The 26,275-nt window shown below is 34.3% G+C and overlaps 1 protein-coding gene across 2 annotated transcripts; it reads left to right on the top strand.

The window, feature by feature from the left end:
- The first annotated feature begins 344 nt into the window (after positions 1-344).
- Positions 345-24,747, top strand: Ing3 (inhibitor of growth family member 3). 2 transcript variants are annotated; one of them, XM_026388717.2, is made up of 12 exons: positions 345-474; positions 719-790; positions 3,278-3,378; positions 4,934-4,999; positions 15,736-15,832; positions 17,614-17,685; positions 18,464-18,583; positions 18,855-19,012; positions 19,701-19,894; positions 21,159-21,351; positions 22,326-22,364; positions 23,954-24,747. In XM_026388717.2, the coding sequence occupies exons 1-12, from the start codon at positions 447-449 to the stop codon at positions 24,068-24,070; spliced, it is 1,257 nt and encodes a 418-aa protein (XP_026244502.1). In that variant the 5' UTR covers positions 345-446; the 3' UTR covers positions 24,071-24,747. The 2 variants fall into 2 exon arrangements, 1 of the variants encoding a protein (XP_026244502.1); XR_003300787.1 differs by lacking the exons at positions 15,736-15,832; positions 18,855-19,012; positions 19,701-19,894; ... (1 more) ...; positions 22,326-22,364; positions 23,954-24,747 and having other exon boundaries at positions 18,464-18,551.
- Positions 24,748-26,275: the final 1,528 nt, after the last annotated feature.

The following is a 26,275-nucleotide window of genomic DNA, read 5'->3' on the forward strand; positions in this document are numbered from 1 at the left end:
TTATTCCTAGTTGTGTCATGCAGGCGCATACAACTCCCGTCGTTCTCAGTGCAAGAAATCAACAAATAAACAGAGGCACCGCATTTCAGCTTCGGCGGCGCCTGGTTCGCAATGGCGCCTGGTCTCTGTAGTCGGCTCGCGGAGGACCGCCAGCGTGGCGACTCCCGCTTAGCAGGAATAAAACTACACTTCCCACAAAGGCGCGGGGGTGAGCACCGGTCGATCTACGTCACTGCTTCAGCCGGCCAATGACAGCTCCGGGCGGCAGTGAGGCAAGCGCCGTCAGGCGCCAAAGTGGTTTTTTTTTTTTTTTTTTTTTTTTTTTGCCGGAGTCGAGCGGGTGCTGCTAGCGGAGGCGCCATATTGGAAGGGACAAAACTCCGGCGACAGCGAGTGACACAAATAAACCCCTGGACCCCTTCGTTCCCCCAGCTCTAAGGGTCGCGATGTTGTACCTAGAGGACTATTTGGAAAGTGAGTGCGCCGCGCTGGCAGAGGCCGCCTATGGGACCTGCGGGCGGGCGAGAGCGCGAGTGGACGGGCAGGCGGGATGGCGGGAGGGAGGGGGAGGCGGGGGATGTTTCTTTCTCACGGTAACTGGCAGCCTCGATGTGAGCTGCCGGCTCCTTCGACCCCCCCGACGCACGCACGCACGCAGTGACGTAATCGCGTAGTTTCGCTGTTGGCCCCGCCCCCTGACGGACTCTCCCTTTGACAGTGATTGAGCAGCTTCCAATGGACCTGCGGGACCGCTTCACCGAGATGCGCGAGATGGATCTGCAGGTGCAGAGTAAGTCGGCGCGTTTACTCTTGTTCGCTGCACGCGTTCAGTGCCGGACTTGCTTGCCATTGATGCTTGCACCTCCTGAGCTTTGACTCTCCTCCCGGTCACTCCGCTAGTACCTAAGGAGTTGTCAGAAAGATCTGGCAGTCCTGTATTTTGCTGCTGCTTCTCTCCCCAAGCTACTTGTGACTTTTACAGGAGTAGGCATTAGAGCATGCGTGTTCCTTTTTAAATTTGGCATTGTGAAAAAAATGGTTCTATACTTTCATTGAGAGAGTAGACACTGTATATGTCTTAGTGGAAATCACCCTGTAAATATTGAAAAGGATTTTCACTTGAGCTTTATGTGTCGGGTTTGAATTTCAGCATTCGTGCTTGTTAAAGTTCGTTCTATTCAGAAATTTCAAGAGTGAAACGCACGGAAGCACAGGTTATAGGTGGGTCTTTGGAGAGCCTAGTGAACTTGGAATGCTGAGTTTCTTAAAGAAATGAGAGGATTAATTATAGAATTGCATTTCGAATTTTCAACAGCGTGATCATTTTCTCATTAGAATGAGGGAAATAAGATTTTACTGAAAGTTTCTTATCTGATGTTGTAAAATTTTGGTAATTGGCGGGCTTTTCTTTTTCTTTCAGCAATAGCTTGGTTGCTGGTGATTTTTTTTCCCCTAAAATTAACCTTGCTTTTTCATAAGCATCTTGTTTTATTCATTGTGTTGTATGCCTGGTTTTCCAGCTACTTCAAAATCCATTTTAACTTTAATGTAGTTGAAATGCCAAAGACTTGCTGAACTAGTGTTTTTTGTAGGATTGAACATAGACTTTGATGTCAGATAGATATGAGTTTATTTTAGGACATCACTAATTTACTCATTGACTTTGACTGCATTACCACTTCTAAAGAGGGGTTTCATTGTCTATAAAAAGAGAATCATCTGAGGATTTAAAATAATACAAATAAATTTGAATATATGGTTCCTAATATAAGGTAGGCATTAAATAAAGGGTTGTTCTTATTTTAAACATTTTACTTTTGACTAAAAATTTTAAGTTCTTTTATAATTTGGATTTAGATTATACAGATTTTACAATAACTAGAATATTATGAAGTTAATGGGTATTGTGGATTAACAAAAGAGAACAGCGTGTCAAATGTTGGGAATGCTTAAAGGAAAATAATATTTTCAAAAAATTAATTTTATTTTCAAAAAATTCATGGAAAGACTTCTTAAAATCAGTAGAGCACTATTATGCACTGAAAATCTTTAAATGAAGAATATAGTAAAAAGATTTTCCTCAACTTATATATAACAACAAAATCCCATTTATTTTTTCCTTTGTTAGCAGGCCTCCAATGAAGTGGTTATTCTTGGCACATACTTTGAAAAAGCTATATAAACTAAATAGAATAGTGTATTGAGTAAATAAATGAGGTTGTACCTACCACTTTCTGTTGTGATATGAGATGATGGGGTGCTTAGCACTATATAACTTACAGTTCAAATTGTTTTTTTATCACTTTTTCTTATTAATAGAAATTTGAGCATTAAGCTGGTTGTGGTGATGCATACCCATAATCCCAGCTACTCAGGAAGCTGAGGCAGGAGGATTGCAGCCCGGGCAATATAGTGAGACCCTGTCTCAAAGAGGAAAAAAGAAAAGGCTGCAATGTAACTTAGAGTAGCTTAGAGGTAGAATGCCTGAAAAAGAGAAAAAAGGAAAAGAAAGAAATGTGAGGATTACCCAGTGGTTATTTCTTTTTTATCAGTACATTTTAATTGTACATAATGGTGGAATTTATTATTATATATTCATATGTGTACACAATTATTTTGTCACATTTATTAGCTTTGACTCCAAAATTGTAGTGCTCAAAAATTGTTGTTTAGGTACTCTCTGTGTGTATCTACTTGTTGATTCTACTTTGATTAGTGGGAAAATTTCTCAAATAACACAAAAAATTGTCAGGAAAATTTTAACTTTTTAAGACTCAGGTCATTAAGGCATTGTATATTTATGAAATCAAAACATGACATACATATTTTTTTTAAGAGAGAGTGAGAGAGAATTTTAATATTTATTTTTTAGTTCTCAGCGGACACAACATCTTTGTTTGTATGTGGTGCTGAGGATGGAACCCGAGCTGCACGCATGCCAGGCGAGCGCGCTACCACTTGAGCCACATCCCCAGCCCACAGGAAAATGTTATTATTTTTTATTTTGGTTCTAAGGATTGAACCTAGGGGTGCTCTACCATTGAGCTATATCTCTAGTCCTATAATTTTTTTTTTTTGTTTTAATTTTGAGACAGGGTCATGCTAAGTTATTGAGGGTTTCTCCAAATTGCTGAGGCTATTCCTGAACTTGAGATCCCCCTGCCTCAGCGTCTCTAATGGTGACTGGCCATTATGTTTTTTTCACCCCTGAATTAAAGCGTATAAATTTGATATATGAATTTGCTTCTCTAAATATGAAATGTTTTTGTTATGTCAGATGCAATGGATCAGCTAGAACAAAGAGTCAGTGAATTCTTTATGAATGCAAAGAAAAATAAACCCGAATGGAGAGAAGAACAGATGGCGTCTATCAAAAAAGTATGTGTAACACTTTGAATGATTTATCAGTAAATATTGGGACACTCTGAAAAGAATATTTTAACATTAAATAGATTTCTGGATATTAGAATAGGAGAAGATTATCAATGGCTCTTTGGAATTTAAATAACTTATTGTGTTTAAGAGAATTAGATATAGGGATCAAAGAATTTGGGTCATTTTTAAAATTGTTTAAGTTCTGACTATTAGAAAGTTGTAGAACTATTTTAAAAATACATTTTTTCATTTATTTTTTCTAATTAAATATAACTGAATTGCCTTGGTTTTAAAAATAAAATGCTGCTATCCAATTTTGTTCATAAATGGGTGAAAATCAGTAGATTTTGAGCATATTTTATATATTACTAAGTACTTAAGTTGATGAACTCATTGAAGAGTTGGAAGGATCTTTCAAAGCCTTTCAATTTAACACTGTACAGTTGGCAATCCAGATATATGACTTGGTAAGTAAAATTAATGTGCATACTCTGCCATAAATACATAGTATTTGTACATGAATTGGACCTAGAAATACAAAATTCTTTTATGTTTTTATTAGTTTTATAGGACTTAGAGTCTCTTCCAAATTAGGATAAGCATTAGCCCCAACCTCAAGGTTTTCTTGGAAGGTCTGATCTAGTTTATTCAAAGATACATTGGAAGAACAACTTAAAAGCCTTGGATTTAATCATGACTGCAGTTTGTGTGACATTGGCAGATCTTTTAGTTTCACGAATTATAATGCCTCCCTACACCCAACCTTCATAGAAGTGTTTAAGGATGGACTAAGAAAGCAATTTGGAAACTTCAAATTGAGTAGTTGTGTTATTTATTCTACCATATGGAGGGAAGATTATTTCTGTTAGGAGAAAAAAAAGAGAGAATCTGTAAGAGAAGTGGTCCTGGCTGGGAAGCTACCTGGAGGCTCAGGTGTGTGTGAGTATAGACATCACATAAACACATTTCAACGTCATTGATCATCCCTTTAACCTAATCAGTTTTTGGTGTAGCACAACAAAAAGTGTGGTACCAGTGAAATATATAGAATCCTTTTCTCCCGTTAAAAAAAAAAAAAAGTGTTTGCTTTACAGTGCAGAGAAATTTAAAATATAGATTGAGTTGTATGAATTTATACCTAAATTAAAATAGGAGCTAGGGAACAATTGGATAATAAGGACATATAGATCGGAATCCTTTCTATAACTGTACTTAAAAAAAGGCATAAATGTGCTTTACAAGTTAGATTAATTCTAATTAGCATTTTTTCTTTTAAATATTCATTAGCTTACATTACTTTTTCTAGTATAGAGATTAGACTTGGAACAGTATATTTTATTTATGTCTTTTCTAGGATTTCTGAGCATTTTCCTTTAATTCTTGGCCATTGTCCATAATATCTAATTCTTCCCCAGTCACACCCTTATCCCTAGGAGACTTTTTATTGCTAATGTAAGATAACTCGCAGAAGGATGATAATGAAATATAGTTATATGTCCCACACTTAATTATTTTGAAATGATTAATTTATTTTTGAAATAAAAATGTTTTTATTCAGGACTACTATAAAGCTTTGGAAGATGCAGATGAGAAGGTACAGTTGGCAAACCAGATATATGACTTGGTAAGTAAAATTAATGTGCATACTCTGCCATAAGTACATGAATTATGGATTATGTTTTAAATTTTATTGGCTTAAATGTGACTAAAACTAAAGTATTGCTCTCTTAATCATACCTAATTTGAGAGTTTAGTATCTATTTTTGGGGGATCTTTGAGAACTCAGAGACTCTTTATTCTAGTTGATCCATTGCATCTGACATAATAACATTTAGCCAAGACTAAACTACGTAATATTGTGTCTCGTGTGTCTGCGCACGCGCGTGCATGTGTGTGCACACACACCCACGCGTGTGGTGTGTTTTAACAAGAATTGATATTTAACTTTATTTTACTAATTCTTATCCTCTTAAGGGTGTGTGTTTATGTGCTTGTTATATCATTTTGAGTTTGTTTCTGTGTACTCCTGAGAAAGAAAATCTTTGGGATTGCTACTGAAGGGATGTTAATAGATTGTTTTTAACGACTGGCAACAACTGGGTCAGATGGCAAAAATACTTGGTAAACATTAGACTACATAACCTTTAAAAAAAAATTTCTTTCTTGCATCAGTAGTTCTAAAAGATTGAAATCGCCAAAACAGATATAATATGTGGTATTTCTAAAAATAATGTTAATGATTCTCTCTCTCTCTTTTTATGTGAAGCTTCTAAAATATACATATTAGGAAATACTAATTTTTTTCTCTAAATTAGTTAAGGTATAAAATAATTTCTCACTTCTGTTTAACTTCAGCTCGTAGACTTCATATCTTATTTTTGCAGTTTTCTGAGTGCAGTTTTATTACTGCAAAGTACATATAAATAAAATGCTATTAGAGAGTAAGACACATGTAAGAAATACACACTTCATATGGTATGTATTATAAATGCCTGTATTAACCTAGGAAACATGTAAAGTTGTAGAGAATATTTAGTTGTTTTTATATAGTGAAAATATTTTAATGTTCTAATAACATAGGCTCTTTTGTTCATATTGATATTCTGAAAAAAGTTTCATAAAAAACATTGCCTAAAGAAAGGTAGAGTAGGTTGTATCTTGATTTATTGTGGAATGAAAACAAACTTAATCTTATTGAATTACATCTGTAAACACAGAAAAAAAAGTCATTTACATTTGAATCTAAGATCAAATTGTTTAGTAAAATTTTTCCTTATATTTAATGACTTTATGTGTCAATCTTTAGAGACTACCTGCATTTTAATTCATATAGCTCTTTGGTTTTGTTCCTTTAACATTTTATTATTGTACTATTTTTATTCCTTTACTAAATATATTTTATGTATTTTGAAAAAATATATAACATAGATATGTGCTTTTTAAAATGTGTATATGTATTCATCTATTATTTATGAACCACTTTGTTCACTTACTATTTACCTGATTAATGGAGTTTTACCTGCATATAATAGAGGAATAAAAAAGTAAGTACTAGAATGATTCCTGTAAATTTAGTTGGAAAGACATACCCACAAATTCATGTGGAGGACCCATGTAGATAGATGTAGTAAGTGAACATTAGTAGAGTTGAGTGTTAAGAAGTATTTGGTAAAGAAAACTGAATGACCAAGTCAGGCCCAATTAGAGGGGATGGGATGAGTTTTGAGCAGAGGGTCAGGGATGGGATTGGGGGTTCTGTCGAGGGGAAGCATTTCACTCAGAGGTAGTGGCATAAGCAGAATGAAGGTAAAAGTTAACAAATGTTAGGGCAGGCTACCTAAGTTAGAGAGCAAGGTTAAGATGACATAATAAGTTTAAGAAAATACAATAATTGTAGTAAAAAGTGAATGTCCATAATGGATCCATACAGAGAACAGTATATACCCTAGTTTGGCCCTTTCACTAACAGCATGATGTTGGAAAAGTTATTAATTCTTAAACCTGTTTCCTTATCTGTAAATTAATAGCATTTAGAGTTACAGTTAAGAGTATTTGGTGTGTATGTATATGTATAATATATTTACCGTTAAATATTACACATAGCATCTGTGTATTGAAATATCACATGGTATCCTATAAATGTGTATAATTTTGTGAATCAAAAACTCTTCTTTGAGACTTAATATGTATATTATCTATATATGTTAAACATTATGTGCGTGTATATATATGTACATACACACATATGTATGAGTATATATCGATATCTGTATATGCTTTTATCTTGGCAGATAGTAGGCATTCACTCCTTTATTAAAGACTTGATCCATCTTGTTTTTCCCAACTATAATTTTCTACTTTCCTGAAGCCACTGCTTCCCTTTCAGCCCTACCAAGTTGAAGCTGTTTTCTTTCACTCTCCTATTATCTCTAGGACTGCCTTTTGTCTTTTCATTTCTCCTTTTCCCTCCCTCTTCCTTTTTCCTTCCTCTTCTTTATTATCTTTTCCCTGCTCTTTCCTTTTAAATACACTATTGCTATTTCAGGTGACACCTATATTCTTATTGCCAAAAAATCTCTCTTCTGCAATGACTCACTCATATGTGGAATCTAGACTCATAGGAGTTGAGTGGAATAGTGGTTATCAGAGTCCCGGGAAAGATGGGAAGAGGCCAGGTAATGGGTGATAAGTTATAATTAGATTAGAGAAAGAACTGTTGCCCTACTTCACAATAGGTGACAGTATGATAAGGGTAATGTACTATTTTTTTTTAAAGCTAGAAGAAAGAATTTTTGAATGCTTTCATCTTAAAGAAATGATCAGTATTTGAGAAGATAGATATATTTACCCTGATTTGAACATTACACAGTGTGTGTGTGTATGTGTATTAAATTTCACATGGTACTCCATAATCATGTAAAATTTTTATGAATCAGTTTAAAAAACTCTCTTCAAGATGTAATCATCTATGTCATCCATTTGTTAAGAAACTAGCACCTGGTTCACAGTTATTCTGTCTTGAAATATCTTCATAGCAGTCTGCTTCTTTGATTTTTGTGAATTCCAATCCTCATTAATTGCTGCATATTGATCCTAATCATCACTTGAACTCATCCTATCTCTGAAGTACCTCCTACATCTACACTTGATTTCCTTCCACTTTATCATTCTGTTCTTCTCCAAGCAAGGCTCTAGTTGAGCTCCTGAGCTTTTCTTCTTACCAGCACCCTCCACATGGTTGCCATCATAGGGAGTGTTTTCACTTACTTTAAAAATTTTGTCATCATAGCTAGGGAAAATCATGCAGCAATGAAGTTGGTGCCACTGCACAATCATGGTTTTCATTATTTGGACCCTTTATATTTGAACTTCCTGTTAGTCTTCATAGTTCAATGTAGTCAGTGTTTCTTTTGGTTTCTCCCAGTAGCTGTTCCAAAACTATGCCACATGTGACATACAAACACCTATTGTGAATTTTTTTTCTGTTTTCTTTCTTGTACTGGGGCTTGAGCCCAGGGCTGCTGTATCACTGAGCTACATCCCCAACCCTTTTTTACTTTTTAATTTGAGATGGTCTTGCTAACTTGCCCAAGTTGGCTTTGAATTTGGTATTCTCTCAGCTCTCAGTCTTCTGAGTTGCTGGGATTGCAGGTGTGTGCTCCTTCACAGGCCACCAGTTTTGACTTTTGCCTTCCATTGACAATATATTTTGAGGCTTTTGGTGGAAACTTTCTCCTTGACATTCTTGCTAATCTGTTATCATTTGACCATCTAATAAGATTCTCCTACCTTTGTGGCCTTTATAGATTTCCTTGGATAAAGCTCATAATGGTGGTGTTCCCAGGTTCTATTCTTGATCTGTGTTTTTTCACTCTTCAAGTGCTTTTCATGTAAAGGTAATTTTCTTCTCTGCTTCTGTTCCTATCCAGAGGATCAGTGAGGTATTGTGTCAGTGCCAATTTTGTGCCCCACGCCCCCTCCTCACCCAAGTTGTAAAAACTCCTCCATTACCTTTCTGTGTGTTCTCTGAGTTTTAACAACTATATGTTAATTATTCCTCAAAACTAAACTTTTCCTCCGACTCATCTGAGCATTCCTAGGCCTCAAAGCTCAAGGCATTAAAAGTTAAAATTCTTAAGACTCTCTTCATTTACTCCCTGCTCCCTCTACTTTTGTTTCTAAAACTCAGAAGAACCACAATTTTTAGGATACGAAAGTCATTCTAGACTCCTTGTTCCCATCTTCCTACATTGAGTTGTTCACCATGTCTTATCCATTTTACTTTGAGCACCTCTGATTGGCCCTTCTTCACCAATTGTTTATCATTCTGTAGTTCAAATACTTGTTTAAAATGATGAAATACCAGTAGAAACAATAAAATGTTCGTCTCCTAAGTGCACAGTGCACATATTGACATTTATATACTCATGTAACTGATACTCCCTCAAGACCCAGAACATTGCTATTCACTCCAGAAAGTTCCTTGTGGCGTTTCTAGTGTCCCTTATACTAAAACACATTTTGGCAAATCATCTCCTTATTTGAAATTTTTAGGAGTTTTGGAACATTTATTGACTGTGTCTTTCAAGGTCCTTTTGATCAGGTTCCTGACAGATTTCTCGCTGCATCTCTTTCTCATCCTTCATTCTCACCACGACCTGTTTGTGATGTCCACAGCGAACATACTGTGCAGGGATCACTCCCTGAGCAGAAGGACTTTGCTCTTCATCTTTGCTTGATAAACTTTTCTCCATCCTCCAATATCCTGCACGTGCATTGCCTCTTTATTCAAGTAGTCTTACTAATCTTGATGTTTGTGTTATTTATGTCTAGGAAAAGATATTTGACTGATTAAAACAGAAGAGTGTATATTGTAACAGTGGTTTAAACAAAGACAGAAATTCAAATAGCCGCGTACATCTTTCCAGTGTGTGACTTGAAGAAAAGTAACAGAAATGTAGTTCAAGTAAATTTAGTTTTCTTTATCGCATCACTTTAGGAGGCCAGGCAGGGTTATGGATGCTCAAATATTTTTGGTATCCTTCTTTTTACATTGTCTCATAATTTTGTTATTCTCTTCAATTTGGAGATTTCTTCCTTCTCTTATATGTAAGATAATTGAAAGTTCTTCTAAAATAGAATGCATAGATGTGCATTCAGCAAAGAGGGCATTTTTAAAATATTAAAACTTATAGTAATATATAAATTTTTTGTATTTCAACTAAAAATATCTTTCTACTGTAAGCTTCCCTTTTTATTTTTTGGTATTGGGGATTGAATCCAGAGCTGCTTAACCACTGAGCCACATCCCCAGCCCTTTTTTATTTTTTATTTTGAGACAGGCTCTCTCTATTTTGCTTAGGGCCTTGCTAAATTGCTGAGGCTGTCCTTGAACTTTCGATATTCCTGCCTCAGCCTCCTGAGCCACTAGAATTGTAGGCATGCACCACTGCTCCTGGCTTTACCTTCTTAATTATAACAAAATAGATTTTTTAAATGATAAAGTCAATATCACTATACAAATTAGTGGCAAAATTGGACATCCCAAAATATTAGATCTCCTTACTGGGGCCCTTCAGGGCTGGTAAGGTTCTTGATAATTCTGTGCCTTCAGAGTCTGACAGATTAATCAAATAGTGAACAGAGGGACAAACACTTATCAAGGTGATCTAAACCAGTGTTTTGTAAACCTTAGTCATTTACTTCCCACCTTGATTTTATAAGACATACCACCTGTACTAAGTAAATTTTAAAATCAAACGTATTTAAGAGGACATTTAGTAATTTGATACTATAAATAAATGAAAAATTAGCATGAGTTATCACGAAGAAATAATTTATTTTTTTACTTTTTTTAGTTGTAGATGGACACAGTGTCTTTATTTTATTTATTTATTTTTATGTGATGCTGAGGATCCAACCCAGTGCCTCACGTGGGCTAGGCAGGCAGGCACTCTATCACTGAGTTACAACCCTAGCCCCATGAAGAAATAATTATTAAGTTGTTGAAAACAATTATGTACTTCCTTGGAAGGCTCAAGCCTTGGGCAGTGAATATTATAAGACATTACAGTGTCCTGTGATGCTTGAGCACTATATTCAAGAGTAAAAAAATTACCATATTAGCTTACAAGTAAACAGTCAAACATAAGGGGATTGTTGACTTGTTCAGTAGAGAAGTCATTAAATAGAGTTACCTGTCAGATTAGCCATTTTCCCTGAAATATCAGTGGTGAACATCCTAGTGAAAGTCTGGTAATATAAATTGTTTGTCCCTCATCCAGAAATGATTGGGAGCACAGGTGATTCTGCTTTCAGAGCTTCTGGGCTCTGGAATATTTGCATAGATTTTACCCGCTGAGCATTTCTAATCTGAAAATTTAGAATGTAAATGCTACAAATATGAAACTTTTTTGAGTGTTGATAGGATACCATAAATGGAAATTTTCACATCTGACCTCTTGTGATGAGTTGCAGTCAAAACACAGGTACACTAAAAATATCATATAAACTTACCTTTAGGTTATATGTATGAGGTATATGTGAAACATAAATGAGATTTGTATTTAGAGTTGGGTTCTATCCCCAAGGTTTCTTATTATGCATATACAAGTATTCAAAAATCTAAGAACATTAGAAATATGAAACACTATTAGTCCCAAATATTTCTGATAAGGTATACTTAGCCTATGTATAATTGAGTTTGATTTCATCCCTCATTGTTTTATATAACATGATATTTCACTGTCTTTTAATTTTTATTGAAATATTTTATTTACTTTTAAAATTACAGTACACTGATTGATTCCGATGGCTAGCACTGACACAGCTCTGGTTACCTATTTTGTTAAGGAAAGTAACTATTGCATAATATAAACAGATGAAGACATTTGTGGATTAGGAGTCCAGTAAACAAACTGATAGTTTATTTCAGTGGTTGTTTTAGTGAAATTTGACAAACAAAATTTTCATGTTAAAGCAAATGCCTGCTATATCCTAATACTAATAAATAGTCATTAAACACTCATGTTCCTCAGCCTGATGTCACTGTCGTAAAGATGGCTAGATAGCCATACCTAGTAGAGTTGATTTACGGATACTCTGATAAAATTTGAGCTTTTTGTTAATGCTTGAATGATTTTAGAAGTTTCTTGCAGGGTTCAGTACCCTTGAACTTGCAGTTGGTTTATATCCTGGCCTGTACCTGAGATGAATATATTTCAGATCCACATTTTACCATAAATTTCAGAGTTCCTTATGTGATACTCTAATTAAGGAATATATTATGTGAGTTTGACCTTTTGATTTGTCTCTTGTCCTTATTGTCTTTTAGGAAGATGATTAGATGTAGTTTATGTGCTAAAGCCTCAAATATTTGGTTCAGCCGAATGATAGGTCATATTTTTATCTACTTTAAATATAATTTAGAGATGTAAAAAGTCATTTTTATGAGTTACCAGAGATAGGCTTTGCCATCATGGTTCTTTTTTCTTCCCCACTTTACCCTCATTGTTCACTACACCCAAATAAATTCGGGGACAGAATTTATCTCTTATTGCCATGGATTTCAACTTAAAGTCTATTAAACTGATTGCTTTTTCTGAAAGGGCAAACTAGACATCTACATTTAACTTGACTGTCTTGGAAATGATAATTTATGCTCAAGTTTTTTAAAAGCTTTGCCTAGTTTTAATTTGGGTCTATCAGTGACATATTTTAAAATTTAAATATTGGAAAAGTGGGAGATTTTAAAAAGAAAGGATAAAGTATTATTATTCTATGCAAAAATGTTAAAGGATGAGGATTTTTTGTTTGTTTTTTGCAGAGGGGCCAGGTGTGACTGAAATTCTTTATGATCATGAATATGTTTGAAAATAATGTTTCCTTTTGTTTTTAAAGACTTCAGAAATAGTTTAAACTTAAAGCAATTATGATTGGGATTATAGAATATCATTTGGTGTTACAGAACAAAGAAGCTTTTGTGAATGGTATTTATTAACATTAAATGGGGAACAAATCACTGGATTCTGGTCAACCTGGTGTTGGAAATCGTGGGCTAATAGAGAATCTCTCTCAATGGATCGGTATTCTTTACTACTGTAAATTAGTTTGTGCGGTCAGGTGTTACGGAAGGGTAACTAGTCCCTGATACCTAGGAAGCCATTATGGTGATCAGCTAGAATAGGTGATTAACCCACTCATGCAGGCAGAAGGAATGGAGTGGGTGGGCGGAGGGCACATTGTAGATTCCAGTTGAGTTTAGTGCAGCTCTTATTACAGCTGTTTTAATACTGTGTATATGTCCTGGTGCCTTGTAGCTTAAGTTAAATCTTGTTCTCTACTTACTAACTTCTAATTTGATTTAATATAGTAGTGTAAATCAAAGAAAAATAATTTTCATTGTTGAATAATGCTTATAATACCAATTAGTTCATAATCTTTTACATATCTAAAAATAAGAATGATTGGAAGGTGTTGTACAAAGCTGCTCACCTCAAGGTGGTTAAGGTTTTTCTGTTTATTGTAATTATTAATTTGGCTTTTCTGAACTATCAAGTATTGAAAATTTCATAATTTTCTATGTGTCGTGTAATAAATTTTGTCAGTAATGTATTTAGCAAATTGAAGCAATGTTAAATGCAGAGGTGGAATGAGTACATATGGTGTTAAAAATAAAAGATCTTCCTATCACCCTAAGACAACACTCCCAACTGGGATTCTAGCAGTCTCTCTCTCTCTCTGTTATATATATTACAGGGCCTGGCATAGTCTTATTTTTCTCTGAGCATTCAGTCTTTCTGTCGATATACATTTTAAAATCATTGCTCCTTCTTTCCACTTATTTGAATACAATTCATTCTTTGCTATCTAACCATTTATACCTCCTTTGTGTCTACCACCTCCCAATGTTGTGTTTTTACTTTATATGCTACTTCTGACTCTTTTTGAAGAGTTGCTTATTTGTTCCATTTGGACTATGTATTTTTTAAAAAAATTTTATTATGTTAAATATCTTTTGTACATTTGGATTTGTTGGCTAAATTCTAATTCCTGTGAAGGTAGGAATTCTCTCACATTCATCATACATCCTCCATTTAATCTAGTGCCAAGAACATGATAGGAGCTCACTATTTATAATTAGTATAATTGTACGTAAGAAAAGTGATGGGGTATTTTCATTGTATTAAGTGTTTTAGAACTTAAGTATTTGAGTATTTATTTTAATTTCCCTTGAGATTAAATTTTGACAATGAAAGAAATATTCTTGAATAACAGAGGTCTGTGTTCATACTTTATTATTGGAAGGGAGGTTCCATTGAAGGATGCTCGATTACCTGCATGTTCTTTGAATAGGAGCAAGTATCCACAACACATGATCCTATAGGGTTTTAAATATTGTAATTTCAGCTTCTCTCAAACTCTGAAGAGTTATTTTGTCCGTGACATAAAGGGGAAACAAAGTTTTCAGTGACTGAAAAACCACAAACCAATACCCTAGTGGTTGCTACTAACATATAAAATACAAATAACAGGACATTACTCATTTTTCAACTTGAATTATATTACTTTGAGTTTAAAAATCAGTTGTTTTCCATATGCAGAGCTTCAGAGGGCAGTGTTAGAAATAAATGGTTAAGCATAATTTATTTCAGACAGATATTTCTGAAATGCATTATTTGTATGACTTTGGGCATGGTATTTAACCCCTGATTCTTATTTTTTTCTTTTATAAAATAATATCCTGTCTAGTAATAACCTATCCCAAAAGATTAGCATAAGGACTATAAAAGAGACATCTAAAACACCAAGCACTATGGTTACATGGCTCCTTCATAGGCATCTAACGTGCATCTTGTCCTCTGCTGTTTTTGTCCCTCTCTCCCCAATTTAGATACATATTATCTAATTGAACTTTTTATTTTTGCTCCAGCTGTTTCATAGCACATTTTGATGATTATAAGAAAGTTACTCCTAATTATAACAGTGATCCAGTAGGAAACTGGACTTTGAAAAGAATATTGTCAGTAATGTTCATGAATATTTTTCAAAGAACTTGTTTTTTTTTTATTTTGAATAGTAATTTTGTAAAAAGTATTGAAAACATTTCATAGTAAGATTAAAAATACATTAAGACGTTGCTGTTAGTTTGAGATGTCATAAATTTTCTGAAATTAGTCAAAAGATCTCTATGTAAGTGAGAAAGTAAAATTTTGCCACTTTAACTAGGGCAGTAGTATTATAGACAAAATCTTTTTAACTAGGCTCTTCAGGGAATAATGTTTTCTGACTAAAATCCCCTTTTGTTTGAGCCCTTTACATAAATGTTTAGAAGTATAATGGTCTGCTTTCCTGCCTTAAAGAAATGTATGTGCAGAATATAGTAGCTTCTTTGTTTGTAGACAGAGAATCTTTCTTTCGTCATTCTAAATATCAGTTATTATGGTGTGGCTCTATGGAATAGCCTGATGATAAGTAGTGGAGATTAGGCTGAATGTACTCATAGGCATATTTTGAAAAATTACCAGCCCTCCAGCCCTCCTCTCACCCTTAATCCCAAGTCTCAGTTTTGCTTTAACTTTCATATCCCTACACTTGTGTGATTGAGGAAAGAACATTTTCTAACAAATTTGAGATTCTGATTTCTTCAAACTGAAAATTCATAAAAGGAGACTTGGGAGATTATTCAGCCTACCATCCTCCTTTAATAGATTCAAAACCTCTGAGGCATAGGTTAATTGACTTGCTCAAGGAAACTAAGCAGATTCATTAAAAGAAACAAAGATTTAGGTTTCCTCATTAAACTGACACTTTAACAGTGTCCCAAATTTTGGTGGTTATCTTTGATCTTCTTTGAAACAGGTAGATCGACACTTGAGAAAGCTGGATCAGGAACTGGCTAAGTTTAAAATGGAGCTGGAAGCTGATAATGCTGGAATTACAGAGATATTAGAGAGGCGTAAGTAAAATTTACAGTTTTCCATCAATATTGGATAATACATGTGCAAATCACCGAGGAGACGCTTGTCCCACAGAAGCTTTTCAGATTTTGCCTTTTGCTTGTTGGTGGCGTCTAGGTCACATAACTTGGACCCCAGCAGTTGGAACTGTTTGGGTCATGGACACCAAAAGGGATAATGTAGGCTATCATCCCACTCATTCTTTATGGAAAAAAAAAAAAAAAACATACTAAGTCATTCCATCTTTAAATATCCACATGTACTAGTAAGATTAGTGGTAAAAGCAAAGATTTTTTAAAGAAGTATCACCATTGAGAGACAAATTAACCATCTCCCATATTCATTAATACAGTGACTTTGCCCTGCCTGTTAGTTTTTCTTCTTGGGAACTTCCTTAATACTTTTCCACAGATGTATATGCTGAGAAAGATTCTGACTTATTTCACAACACTTCCTGTTTTTTAAAATAGTCTTTCCTAAACTTTATATTATCAGCAAAAAGCCATGTTAATATTTCTTTGCAAGGCTCAAATTGATCTCCTGCTGTAAGTTACACACAAATACTTATTGGTTTTCACTCAGGAGACTTCCCAGAAATGAATGCCTGAGCTCTGTTTTTAAAAAATAATTCCTCATCTCTTCAACCTCTAAATAGTGAGATGAATAAAAGTAGAGAGTGTGGTGGTAGGCCTAGAGATGTTAGTAGAACCAAAATAGTATTATGGGTGTTTTCTGCTAGAACTTAAAGTTTATAAACATTTTTTTTTCCCCTTGGTGCATTCTAACAGCAAGAATATTTACCTTTTCTGTTCACAAAATGTTTCTTGATGGCGTGAGACTGTATATCTCACTCTAGGTCAGTTACAGAAGCCAGTATAAAATCCATTTTGATTTCCATAGTTGCATTTTTTAAAATCTAAAGTAGATCCATCACTTTAGATGATAATCTGATTTATTTGTGATACTTTTATTCTAGAGAAAGCCTGTCAATGATAAGTGTTGGGGGACAAAATACAATATTCTATAGCTGCTTTCATTTTCTTTTCTTTTCTTTTTTTTTTTTTTTTTAAATGCTGATGGTAGCTGTGAATAATGGTAACTCATGCCTATTCAGTACTGCAGGAAGGTTAATAAAGCATCCTCTCTAAGGACACAGACATATGAACCTAAATTGGATCAAGTTTTAAAATACTCCATCCTGTGCCCTGCCATAATTTCATCTCAAGGGATCAAAAATAAACCCAGAGAATTTCTTTAAAAGTATTTTAAAGCTTGGTGTTCGAGATTCTTCCCCTCACTTTTTACAAGTAAAATCCCTGACTTCTTTTAGGAAGTCTTCACTGTTATATGTCATTTTAATGATCAAAGAATTTTCTTTCAGATTAATAGTGTCCTGTCACCTAGAACTTTAGAATCTCCTACTAAAAGCTCCTCAATACTATTATTCTCACCTGAGGATTTTAGATTTTATTAGTAGTTGTGGTTACAATGTCCATTCATCTGTTTACATGGCACCCACTGTGGTGACTTCCCTAACTCAGCATTACCATGCCTTGAACCATTTTGTATTTAAGGTGAAGATTGAGAAATGGGTTTCTCAATAGCTCAGAGTGGAATTGGCATTGATGGCCCTCTGACATATGTGACTAAAATGATACAGGTCTGTGTAGAGCATGCTGCCCTCTGCTGAGTTAGGGAACACTACTGCCAGTAGTTGGTTGACATGTAGAGTTGTGTAGTGACATTTAATGGTGGTATATCTCTGTGTCTTTCTTTTTAGGATCTTTGGAATTAGATACTCCTTCACAGCCAGTGAACAATCACCATGCTCATTCACATACTCCAGTGGAAAGTAAGTTTGGGTTAGTGCACTAAGTATTTAAAGAGCTAAATACAATTAAAAACTCATTATTCATGTCACCTGTGTGTTTTTCCAGAAGCTGAGAACTTTTCTTCCCTCCTTTTTTAAAAAAAAATGAGATATGTTTTCATTGCAAATCCTAACAGATTTTATCTTTTTCATTTGGGAAAAGCACATTTGACTTGTGAACAGGTGGTCTGTTTTCTCTGAAGTTCCTAGAGGGAGAATCTGTACCAGTAATAGCTGTATATGCTTCTTACCTACAGATGTCCAATTCTCTCTAGGGAGTGTTACAACTGGGCCAAACAATAAACTAGGACCTTTGTCTTTTTCATCCTTGCTTCTCGAGTGCTTAACTGATTGTTTGGCATATGAAAAAGTCATATGGTTGGTGAGTTAGTGAGTAAAGGAATTGTTGGCTGGCTGATGGGCTGGTGGACTAACTGTACTGGTACTTTTTTTTTTTTTTTTTTGGACAAATCAATTTGATAGGAAACAAGGTTTGACTAAAAATAAAATTCCCCTTACATTGTATGTGAAACCTTGGTGCATCTTGGGTTATCTTCAGAACTTTACTCCTGAAGATTTTAAAATATGAATAAAACATGTGACACAAGAGTTCTGTTTTTCCTCTCTTCTGAGAAGATATCATAGTCCCTGTTTGATGAGGCACCCAGATTGTGAGTGCACTGCTTTATGACTGCTGGAAGTGTGCCTATCTGTAGTTCTCTAAAGTTTAAAAACACATGAATTCTTTATTTATATTCAGAAAGGAAATATAATCCAACTTCTCACCATACGACAACAGATCACATCCCTGAAAAGAAGTTTAAATCTGAAGCTCTGCTCTCTACCCTTACATCAGATGCCTCTAAGGAAAATACACTAGGTAAGTTTTTTTTCTTAAATATTATTGACTGCTTTTTTAATTTATTTGTTAGTGTTAGAATAGGGGAAATTAAAACATTCATGAGTAGTGAATCTTAGAGATTTGTTACCTGGTTGAAGTCTGCATATGAAGAAAAGAAAAAGGAAAATGTCTTCCATTACTCAATCTACAGTATACAAAGAATTTCCTTTGAATGATTCTATCTGTGCTGGCAAATGATGTATTTTAAACTCAATAATATTCCACAACCATTTTTGTTTCTTCTCTACAGGTTGTCGAAATAATAATTCCACAGCTTCTTCCAACAATGCTTACAATGTGAATTCCTCCCAACCTCTGGCATCCTATAACATTGGCTCATTATCTTCAGGAACTGGTGCAGGGGCAATTACCATGGCAGCAGCTCAAGCAGTTCAAGCTACAGCACAGGTAAAAAGTTCAGAATCATTGGCAAACCCTAGTAGAAACAACTGGATGTGAACAGTTTTATTTTATCATGTGTTTTAACTTTGAAATCAGTCTTATAATAATAACATATAATTAAATAGGAATAACCTGACTGATGAAGAAAAGTAAAAGATAAATTCCTCTTGCAGACCCTTCTCACACTTTTTGCTCAGATTGCCTGTATTCTCAGCTGCTGTCCTTAGCACATGCTGGGATAGTTATTTGGACTTTCTACCACTTTCAGGACTCTGTGGCCTTGGGGCTTAGATTGGCTTGAGTTTGTTTACTTCTGTAATTGTCTGTGTTCCAATTGAGAAGTAACCCTTCCCACACTTACTTCTTGTGTAAAAACTGATTTTAAATCTTTTTTTCGTGGGGAAGGAAGGGGGTATCAGGGATTGAACTGGGGGGCACTTGACCACTGAGCCACATCCCCAGGCCTATTTTGTTTTTATTTAGAGATAGAGTCTCACTGAGTTGTTTAGTGCCTCACTTCTACTGAGGCTGGTGATTTTAAATCTTTATATGAAATAACTTAAATGCCAATGATGAAAATTAAATTTAAGCAAAATAAATGTATAGTGGATGAACAAAAATAACACTGTAACCTGTAAAACTTGAGAAAGTCTGTATTATATATATTAATGCTATAAATGAATGTCTATTTAAGATGAAAGAAGGACGAAGAACATCAAGTTTAAAAGCCAGTTATGAAGCATTTAAGAATAATGACTTTCAGCTGGGAAAAGAATTTTCAATGCCCAGGGAAACAGCTGGCTATTCATCATCTTCAGCACTCATGACAACATTAACACAGAATGCCAGCTCATCAGCAGCTGACTCACGGAGTGGTCGAAAGAGCAAGTAAGTTTTCTCATTACACACCTTTGCATAACCCCATACCTTTGCTGTGTTTTCAGTCTGCTTGGCACCTCAGCTGAGCCTCCATGCCCATTATCCAGGGCATAATGGGTCAGGATAAACTTAGGATATGTGAGAAGACGTGAGATTTTCATTTACACTGCTATGCTTTTAAGGAATAAAAGTCTTTAAAAAGTGTTAGAATTATTTTTAATTTTTCTGTAGTCTTAATTCAGCTTGTTAGTAAATGATTTCTGTTTATTTTCATTTGTTCATTAACATAAACCATTTTATGGTACTGTTTTTCATAAGTTCTTATTTTGCCATATGTTTCAATGTAAATCAATACATAAAATGCAAATTACATTTTTTAAAAAATAAGATTTTTCAATTTGATTAATAGCAAGTTGTCTTAATTCTTGATCTTATGTTTCCAAAATTGATGATATGAAAATATGCCTAAGTTTTATATGTGAGACTCTTAGGATGATTATATAAGCTTTAAATTTGAAAACTTAACAGCGTTGAATTCCATCTGTCCCTGGTACTGAATATGCTGGGTGCTTATACATAATGAAAGTTCAAATGTGAGGCCAGAAGAATTAGTTACTTTATAATTTTGTCATAATTTATTTTTAACTGTGATGTGGTTTTTCTTTGTTGTTTTGTTTTGTATAAATCCCTGAAAGAATGATGGATATAAAATAATCACACAAGTATCACCTTGTTAAAAATTAATTTTAATTTTATGAACCAAATTTAATATAGCTGTTTATGGCAAATGTTTACATTTTTAAAATGGAGTTAGCCCCTAGCTAGTGGTAAATATTGTGAATTTTAACACTCTTGGTTCACTATCTTCCACATGATAGGTATTCATATGTCAGTTGATAGTCATAATTAGTGTTTTTCTGTATTTGCATTTTAGAGTTTGATGAAGAGTATTTTGTTTATTTAGAATTACAAAAAGAGTCCAGGGTAACCATAACTAATACTAATTCTTAAAAATACTATGAACAGTTTAAATCAGTGGTAAGTAGTAACTACGATTAAAAATATTTTTAAAACTTTGAAACAATTTTAAAAGAAGTTTATTTCGAATACTCTTATTCTCCAGAAAATAAAACATTCCAAATGAAAAAAATAAACTATTATAAAATTCTTTCTCATTGCTCTAAATAAAAGTGTTAGATGTTAATTTATACATTTGATGTTTTTCTTGGGTAGTGTCTGATGATGGCCAAACAAAACCAATGCTTTTTTTCAGAAACAACAACAAATCTTCCAGTCAGCAGTCATCCTCTTCCTCTTCCTCTTCCTCCCTGTCGTCCTGCTCTTCATCATCAACTGTTGTACAGGAAATCTCCCAGCAAACAACAGTAGTACCAGAATCAGACTCAAATAGCCAGGTTGATTGGACTTACGACCCAAATGAACCTCGATATTGCATTTGTAATCAGGTAAAAGTCTGGTGTATTTCTATAACAACACAATATAAAAAACTAGAAAGAAGAAAATTATTCCATTTTCCAGCATTCTTTTACTCTGGTAAAATACCTTTGCTTTATTTGTATGCCTTTCTCCCCCTTTTAAAAGTGACATGTTTGCTGTAAATTCAAAGAGTATAAAGAAAAATGCAGGGACTGGGACTGAGCTCCATAGTAGAGTACTTACCCCACCCTCATGAAGCCTTGGGTTTGATACCCAGCACCACATTTAAGAAAGAGAGAGAAAGGAAAGAAGGAAGAAAGGAAGTTTGGGGTGGGGGAAGAAGGTCAGTCCAAGTTGACCATAATCTCAGTGCTCAGGTATAACTTGTAATGAAACATTTAACATACCATGCTATATTCCCTGTACACATAAAGGCTCTCGTAATAAAATACTGCAGATTGGGTAGCCTTCACAGTAGAAATTTATTTCTAAGTTCTAGAGGCCGGGAAGTCCAGGATCAAGATACCAGCCAGTCTGGGTCCAGTGATTGTTCCTTCTGGCTTGTAGACAGTTACCTTCTGACACATACTCACATGGTACAGAAAGATAGGGCAGGGGCTTCTCTTGGATCTTCCAAGGGCATAGCCCTATCAGATTAGGGCTCTACCTGTTGACCTTATTTAACCTTTACCGCTTCCTCACATGCCCTGTCTTCAAGTCATATATAAGTCACACTGGAGCTTAGGGTTTCAACATAAAAATTTGGGGGGGGCGGGGGGTACAAGTATTCATTCCACAACACATATTTACATAGATAATTTATGTGTGTGAGAGAATGAGTTTGACAGTAGGAATCACCATATATACTTTTTTGGTAATTAGTGTTTTCACTAAATCAAATACACTGAACATGATTTATAATTAAAAAGTATGGAAAAAACAATTTAGATTTAGAAACTTGTTACATAGTCGTAATAAAAATATTTAATTTTCTTTTAACTAGGTATCATATGGAGAGATGGTAGGATGTGATAACCAAGATGTAAGTATTGAATTTTGCTACTTAGGAATGAAAAAAAATCATAAGTTTTTATCGCTTAAATATTTTTCTTATATAGTGTGTCTCACAGTCTTAAGAAAACAAATTGTAGTTACATTAATTATGTTATGCTAATGCTAAAATATTCTTCTCCACAATAGGGCTGTGTTCCTTAATGCATTCCCTACTTAAAATTTTAAAGCTAATGTTATGATGTTATATGCAGATTATATTTTTCATAAGTGTTATGTTGTGTGAAAATTATAATCACTCTCCTTCCCTTTTGGTAAAGATGTATTTACTAGAGCCCAGTTCATTTATCACATTGAAGAAATAGAACTTTAAAACAGTACAATTTTTTTAAAACGTATGATGCCAAGGGATAATTGAAGATCTAATGTTAGATTATTTCCCTCCCATTAGTACAGTGTTTTCTATGATTCTTATCAGGTGGCAGCTAATAGGGAGCCATCTCTAACATAAAAAACAAAGGATAGAAAGAAAGGCATTCCTTATTCTTTTAGGAAGCTTAATTTTGGTTAGAGATACGTCTTTTATTAAGTGTTGACAATCCTTTTGTTTTGTAATTTTGTCACCCTTGTTACTTTTTTATAATTCAGCCTCATTGTGTGCTTCTTTTGCTCCAGGGGCATAACAGAACCCTGAATTCTGTGGAAGTAGTAATCAGGAACATAGAATTAGCATTTTAGGATTAGCAAGAATTAGGAATCTTAGGATTAGCAAGAATTTTAAATTTCTAAAAACAGTCTGAAGATTGGCTTGGTGTTGTAAAAGTTGTGCCTTTCCTCGATTTGACAGTCAAAACAAAGTCTTCACATAGATGGGGATACACCCCTCTTCCACTGTCTACAATCACCTGTGGGCTGTTTTTGATTATTTCAAAACAGTATTGCTCCACCATTTCAAGAACATCACCAGATGCTATCTTCTGGGGCAGTGAAAATGTTGACTGAGATTTCTGTAAATGCCATATCATAAGCTTTCAAATCCTCTCGTCTCTTGTGCACTTGTGCATGCTAAGACTTTCTGTGCAAATGTAGAGCCATTTAATATGTTTCATAGAGGGGTACTTCACCTCTGCATCTCTAGGAATAGTTGTACTCAGAAAAGGCACCCAGGGTATCCCTCATGTCTTCACTTACAACAAGGTCACTTACTTTATGAGAGAGCAAATAAGGCTGAGTATTAAATAAAATCTTAAAAATATATTACCTTCTTCATAAAATATTCATCTCATATGTATATAACATTAATATATATATATATATATATATATATATATATTAATAACCTGATTAAGTTAATGAAAATTAGTCAAGTTTCATTTATTATTTAGTGTTATGGGAACCTTACTTGAACCTCAGTTATCCAAGATAAGTAATTTTTCTGTGCCTTTGTTTTCTAACTCATGAAGTGTATCAGGTAGGCTATATGATCTCTAAATCATCTCCTAGATCTAAAAATTTTAATTTTTATTAGATGAAATATCCAGTCTCCTGGACATACTTTAGTGTACTTTCTATTTGATAGAACTACTAAATTTATTTATTTTTTTAAATTTTGCTTTCCAGTGCCCAATAGAATGGTTCCATTATGGATGTGTTGGATTAACTGAAGCTCCAAAAGGAAAATGGTACTGTCCACAGTGCACTGCTGCAATGAAGAGAAGAGGCAGTAGACACAAATAAAGGTGTCACTTGAGGAAGAAAAGCTTCAGCTCATCATTTTATATAGGACTCTAAAAAGGAAGGGAGAAAGAAGAAACAACTCATTTCCAGGCAACCACTTAGAGGATTTACATTGACAATCCTATAAAATCTTGAACTTGAATTTTATGGGTTGTATTTTAATAATGTAAGTAAATTATTTATGCACTCCTGGTGTGCTATGAATATTATTCCAGTTAGCCTTGGATTATTTCTGTGGCCAACATATGCAGACATTTGTACTCCTCAACCATTTTCTCAAAAGTAATGGGCATTCTATAATTTAGACTTCAAAGAATTCCAACGATGATGATTTTAAAAGTATTTTATATTCAACAGGTATATTCTGCTGCATGTACTGTACTCCAGAGCTGTTATGTAACACTGTATATAAATGGTTGCAAAAAAGACAAAAAAAAAAAAAAAGTCAGCCCTTCTGAAAAGAATTTAAGATAATGGTTTTTAAAATGCCTTTATATAATAAGCTTTGTTTCTTTGTGAAACTGATTCAGCAGGCTGAAGGAAATGGTTCATGTGATAAAGTGGGCTGGTGTCCTCTAGAGTACCTGGGTACATAAACAGAAAACTCCTGTAGGTAAAAACTAATTTGTGCCATTAGTCTTTATATGTTTCTGCATCCAGATAGAGTGCAGTTCATGAGGGCGGGGGAGGGGGGGCTGATGGGGAAAGGGTGTTAAAAGTGATACATTTTTATACCAAATGTGTTTATTTTTTTGTGCAAGTAATCCTTAAAATTGGAATTGTATTAGGTGTTAAAATAAAGTTTTTAAAAAATTACTTGTATTTATACTTTACACACTTAATAATGAAATTTTCTTAATTTGAATTTACTTATAGTTTTCATAATCTAAAAAGGACGAGCCCCAGCCGAATGCTATATGTAATCTGTGATTTCTGTAATAATACTTGGAATTTGTGTTAGGAAAATAAGGGAAAGACATTTTTAATGTAAATTTGAAACGCTAATGTATTTTTTTAGGACATGTCTCTGGCTTTTCCTTCAAAGGGACATAAAAGAAAAGTCTGATTACAGCAGATAAAATGAAAATAATGGTTATAGATGTTTTTACTGGAGGCAGTGTGGCCAACATGAGTGAAGAGATCTCTGACTGGAGCTTTATATTCAGCTCTATTTTTGAATCTGTGACATACTGTAAGAGTTAGTTTCAGTCTTTAATCACTCTGGGCCTTATTAGACCAGTGTGGTGCTGGTACAGGGTGTCTTTAAAGCACTCCTAAGATTTTATTCTACAGGTGCTATTTAGATTTTAGATCTTACTTAGTGGGTGTTTTATTTAAAATAGAGTCTGGTATAGAAAAGTCCTTAAAACTTTTAAGTAGTTATTACATCATACTTCCTTTATTACTGGGTCTGTTGCATTTCTGCTTTAATTAAAAGCACTTAGGAGCCTCTTAGAATTTAATACAGTATAAAATCTATGCAATGTTACCCAGAGGGCATGAATTAGATAGGAGATTTCAGAGTTCTCTTCCAGCTTTGAGATTCCGTGATTCTGAGCTGCTGCAGTCTGATTTTATAACTTCCAGACCAAAGAGAGAACTTTGGTTCATAATGTGAGTCCTCATGATTGCATAATATCATGGTGTATCATGATTTTATGATGCTCACTGTTTTCATGGAGATTTTATAAACATTTGAGAAGTAACATATAATATAGTATTCAGTTAGCTTATTAGTACATTGCGTGGAGATGCTCAAATTTATCATTTATATCCTTTAACTATATATTATGAGTTTCCCAAACTCATTCATTTTATAAGAATTGGTCAAAGGAAAAAGCCTTATGCACAGCCTTATTTTAAGACAAAGTTCCTTGTCTGAGTCAGGAACATCCCTGCTTCCAGCTGCTACAGCCCTTTTAATTTCTAAATTCTTCTTACCAAATCACTCAGAACACACCTTGACAAGTTTTAACAAACATTGAATAGTTTATGAAGTGTACATAAAGAAGTAAACCAAAATTTTGTGCAAGTGTTTAGTAATGGGTAGAACCTGTTAATATCTAAGATATATAATATATATTATGGGCCAAACACAGAACTACCTCAATAAAAATGTGGCCAACTATTAGTACTTTCTTTGTGACATTTACACCAAGGGCATTCAAAACCTTTGTTGTACAAAACTCATGTAATCATCGTTAG

The sequence above is a fragment of the Urocitellus parryii genome, chromosome 3 (genome assembly GCF_045843805.1).
Source record: "Urocitellus parryii isolate mUroPar1 chromosome 3, mUroPar1.hap1, whole genome shotgun sequence".
NCBI lineage: Eukaryota > Metazoa > Chordata > Mammalia > Rodentia > Sciuridae > Urocitellus > Urocitellus parryii.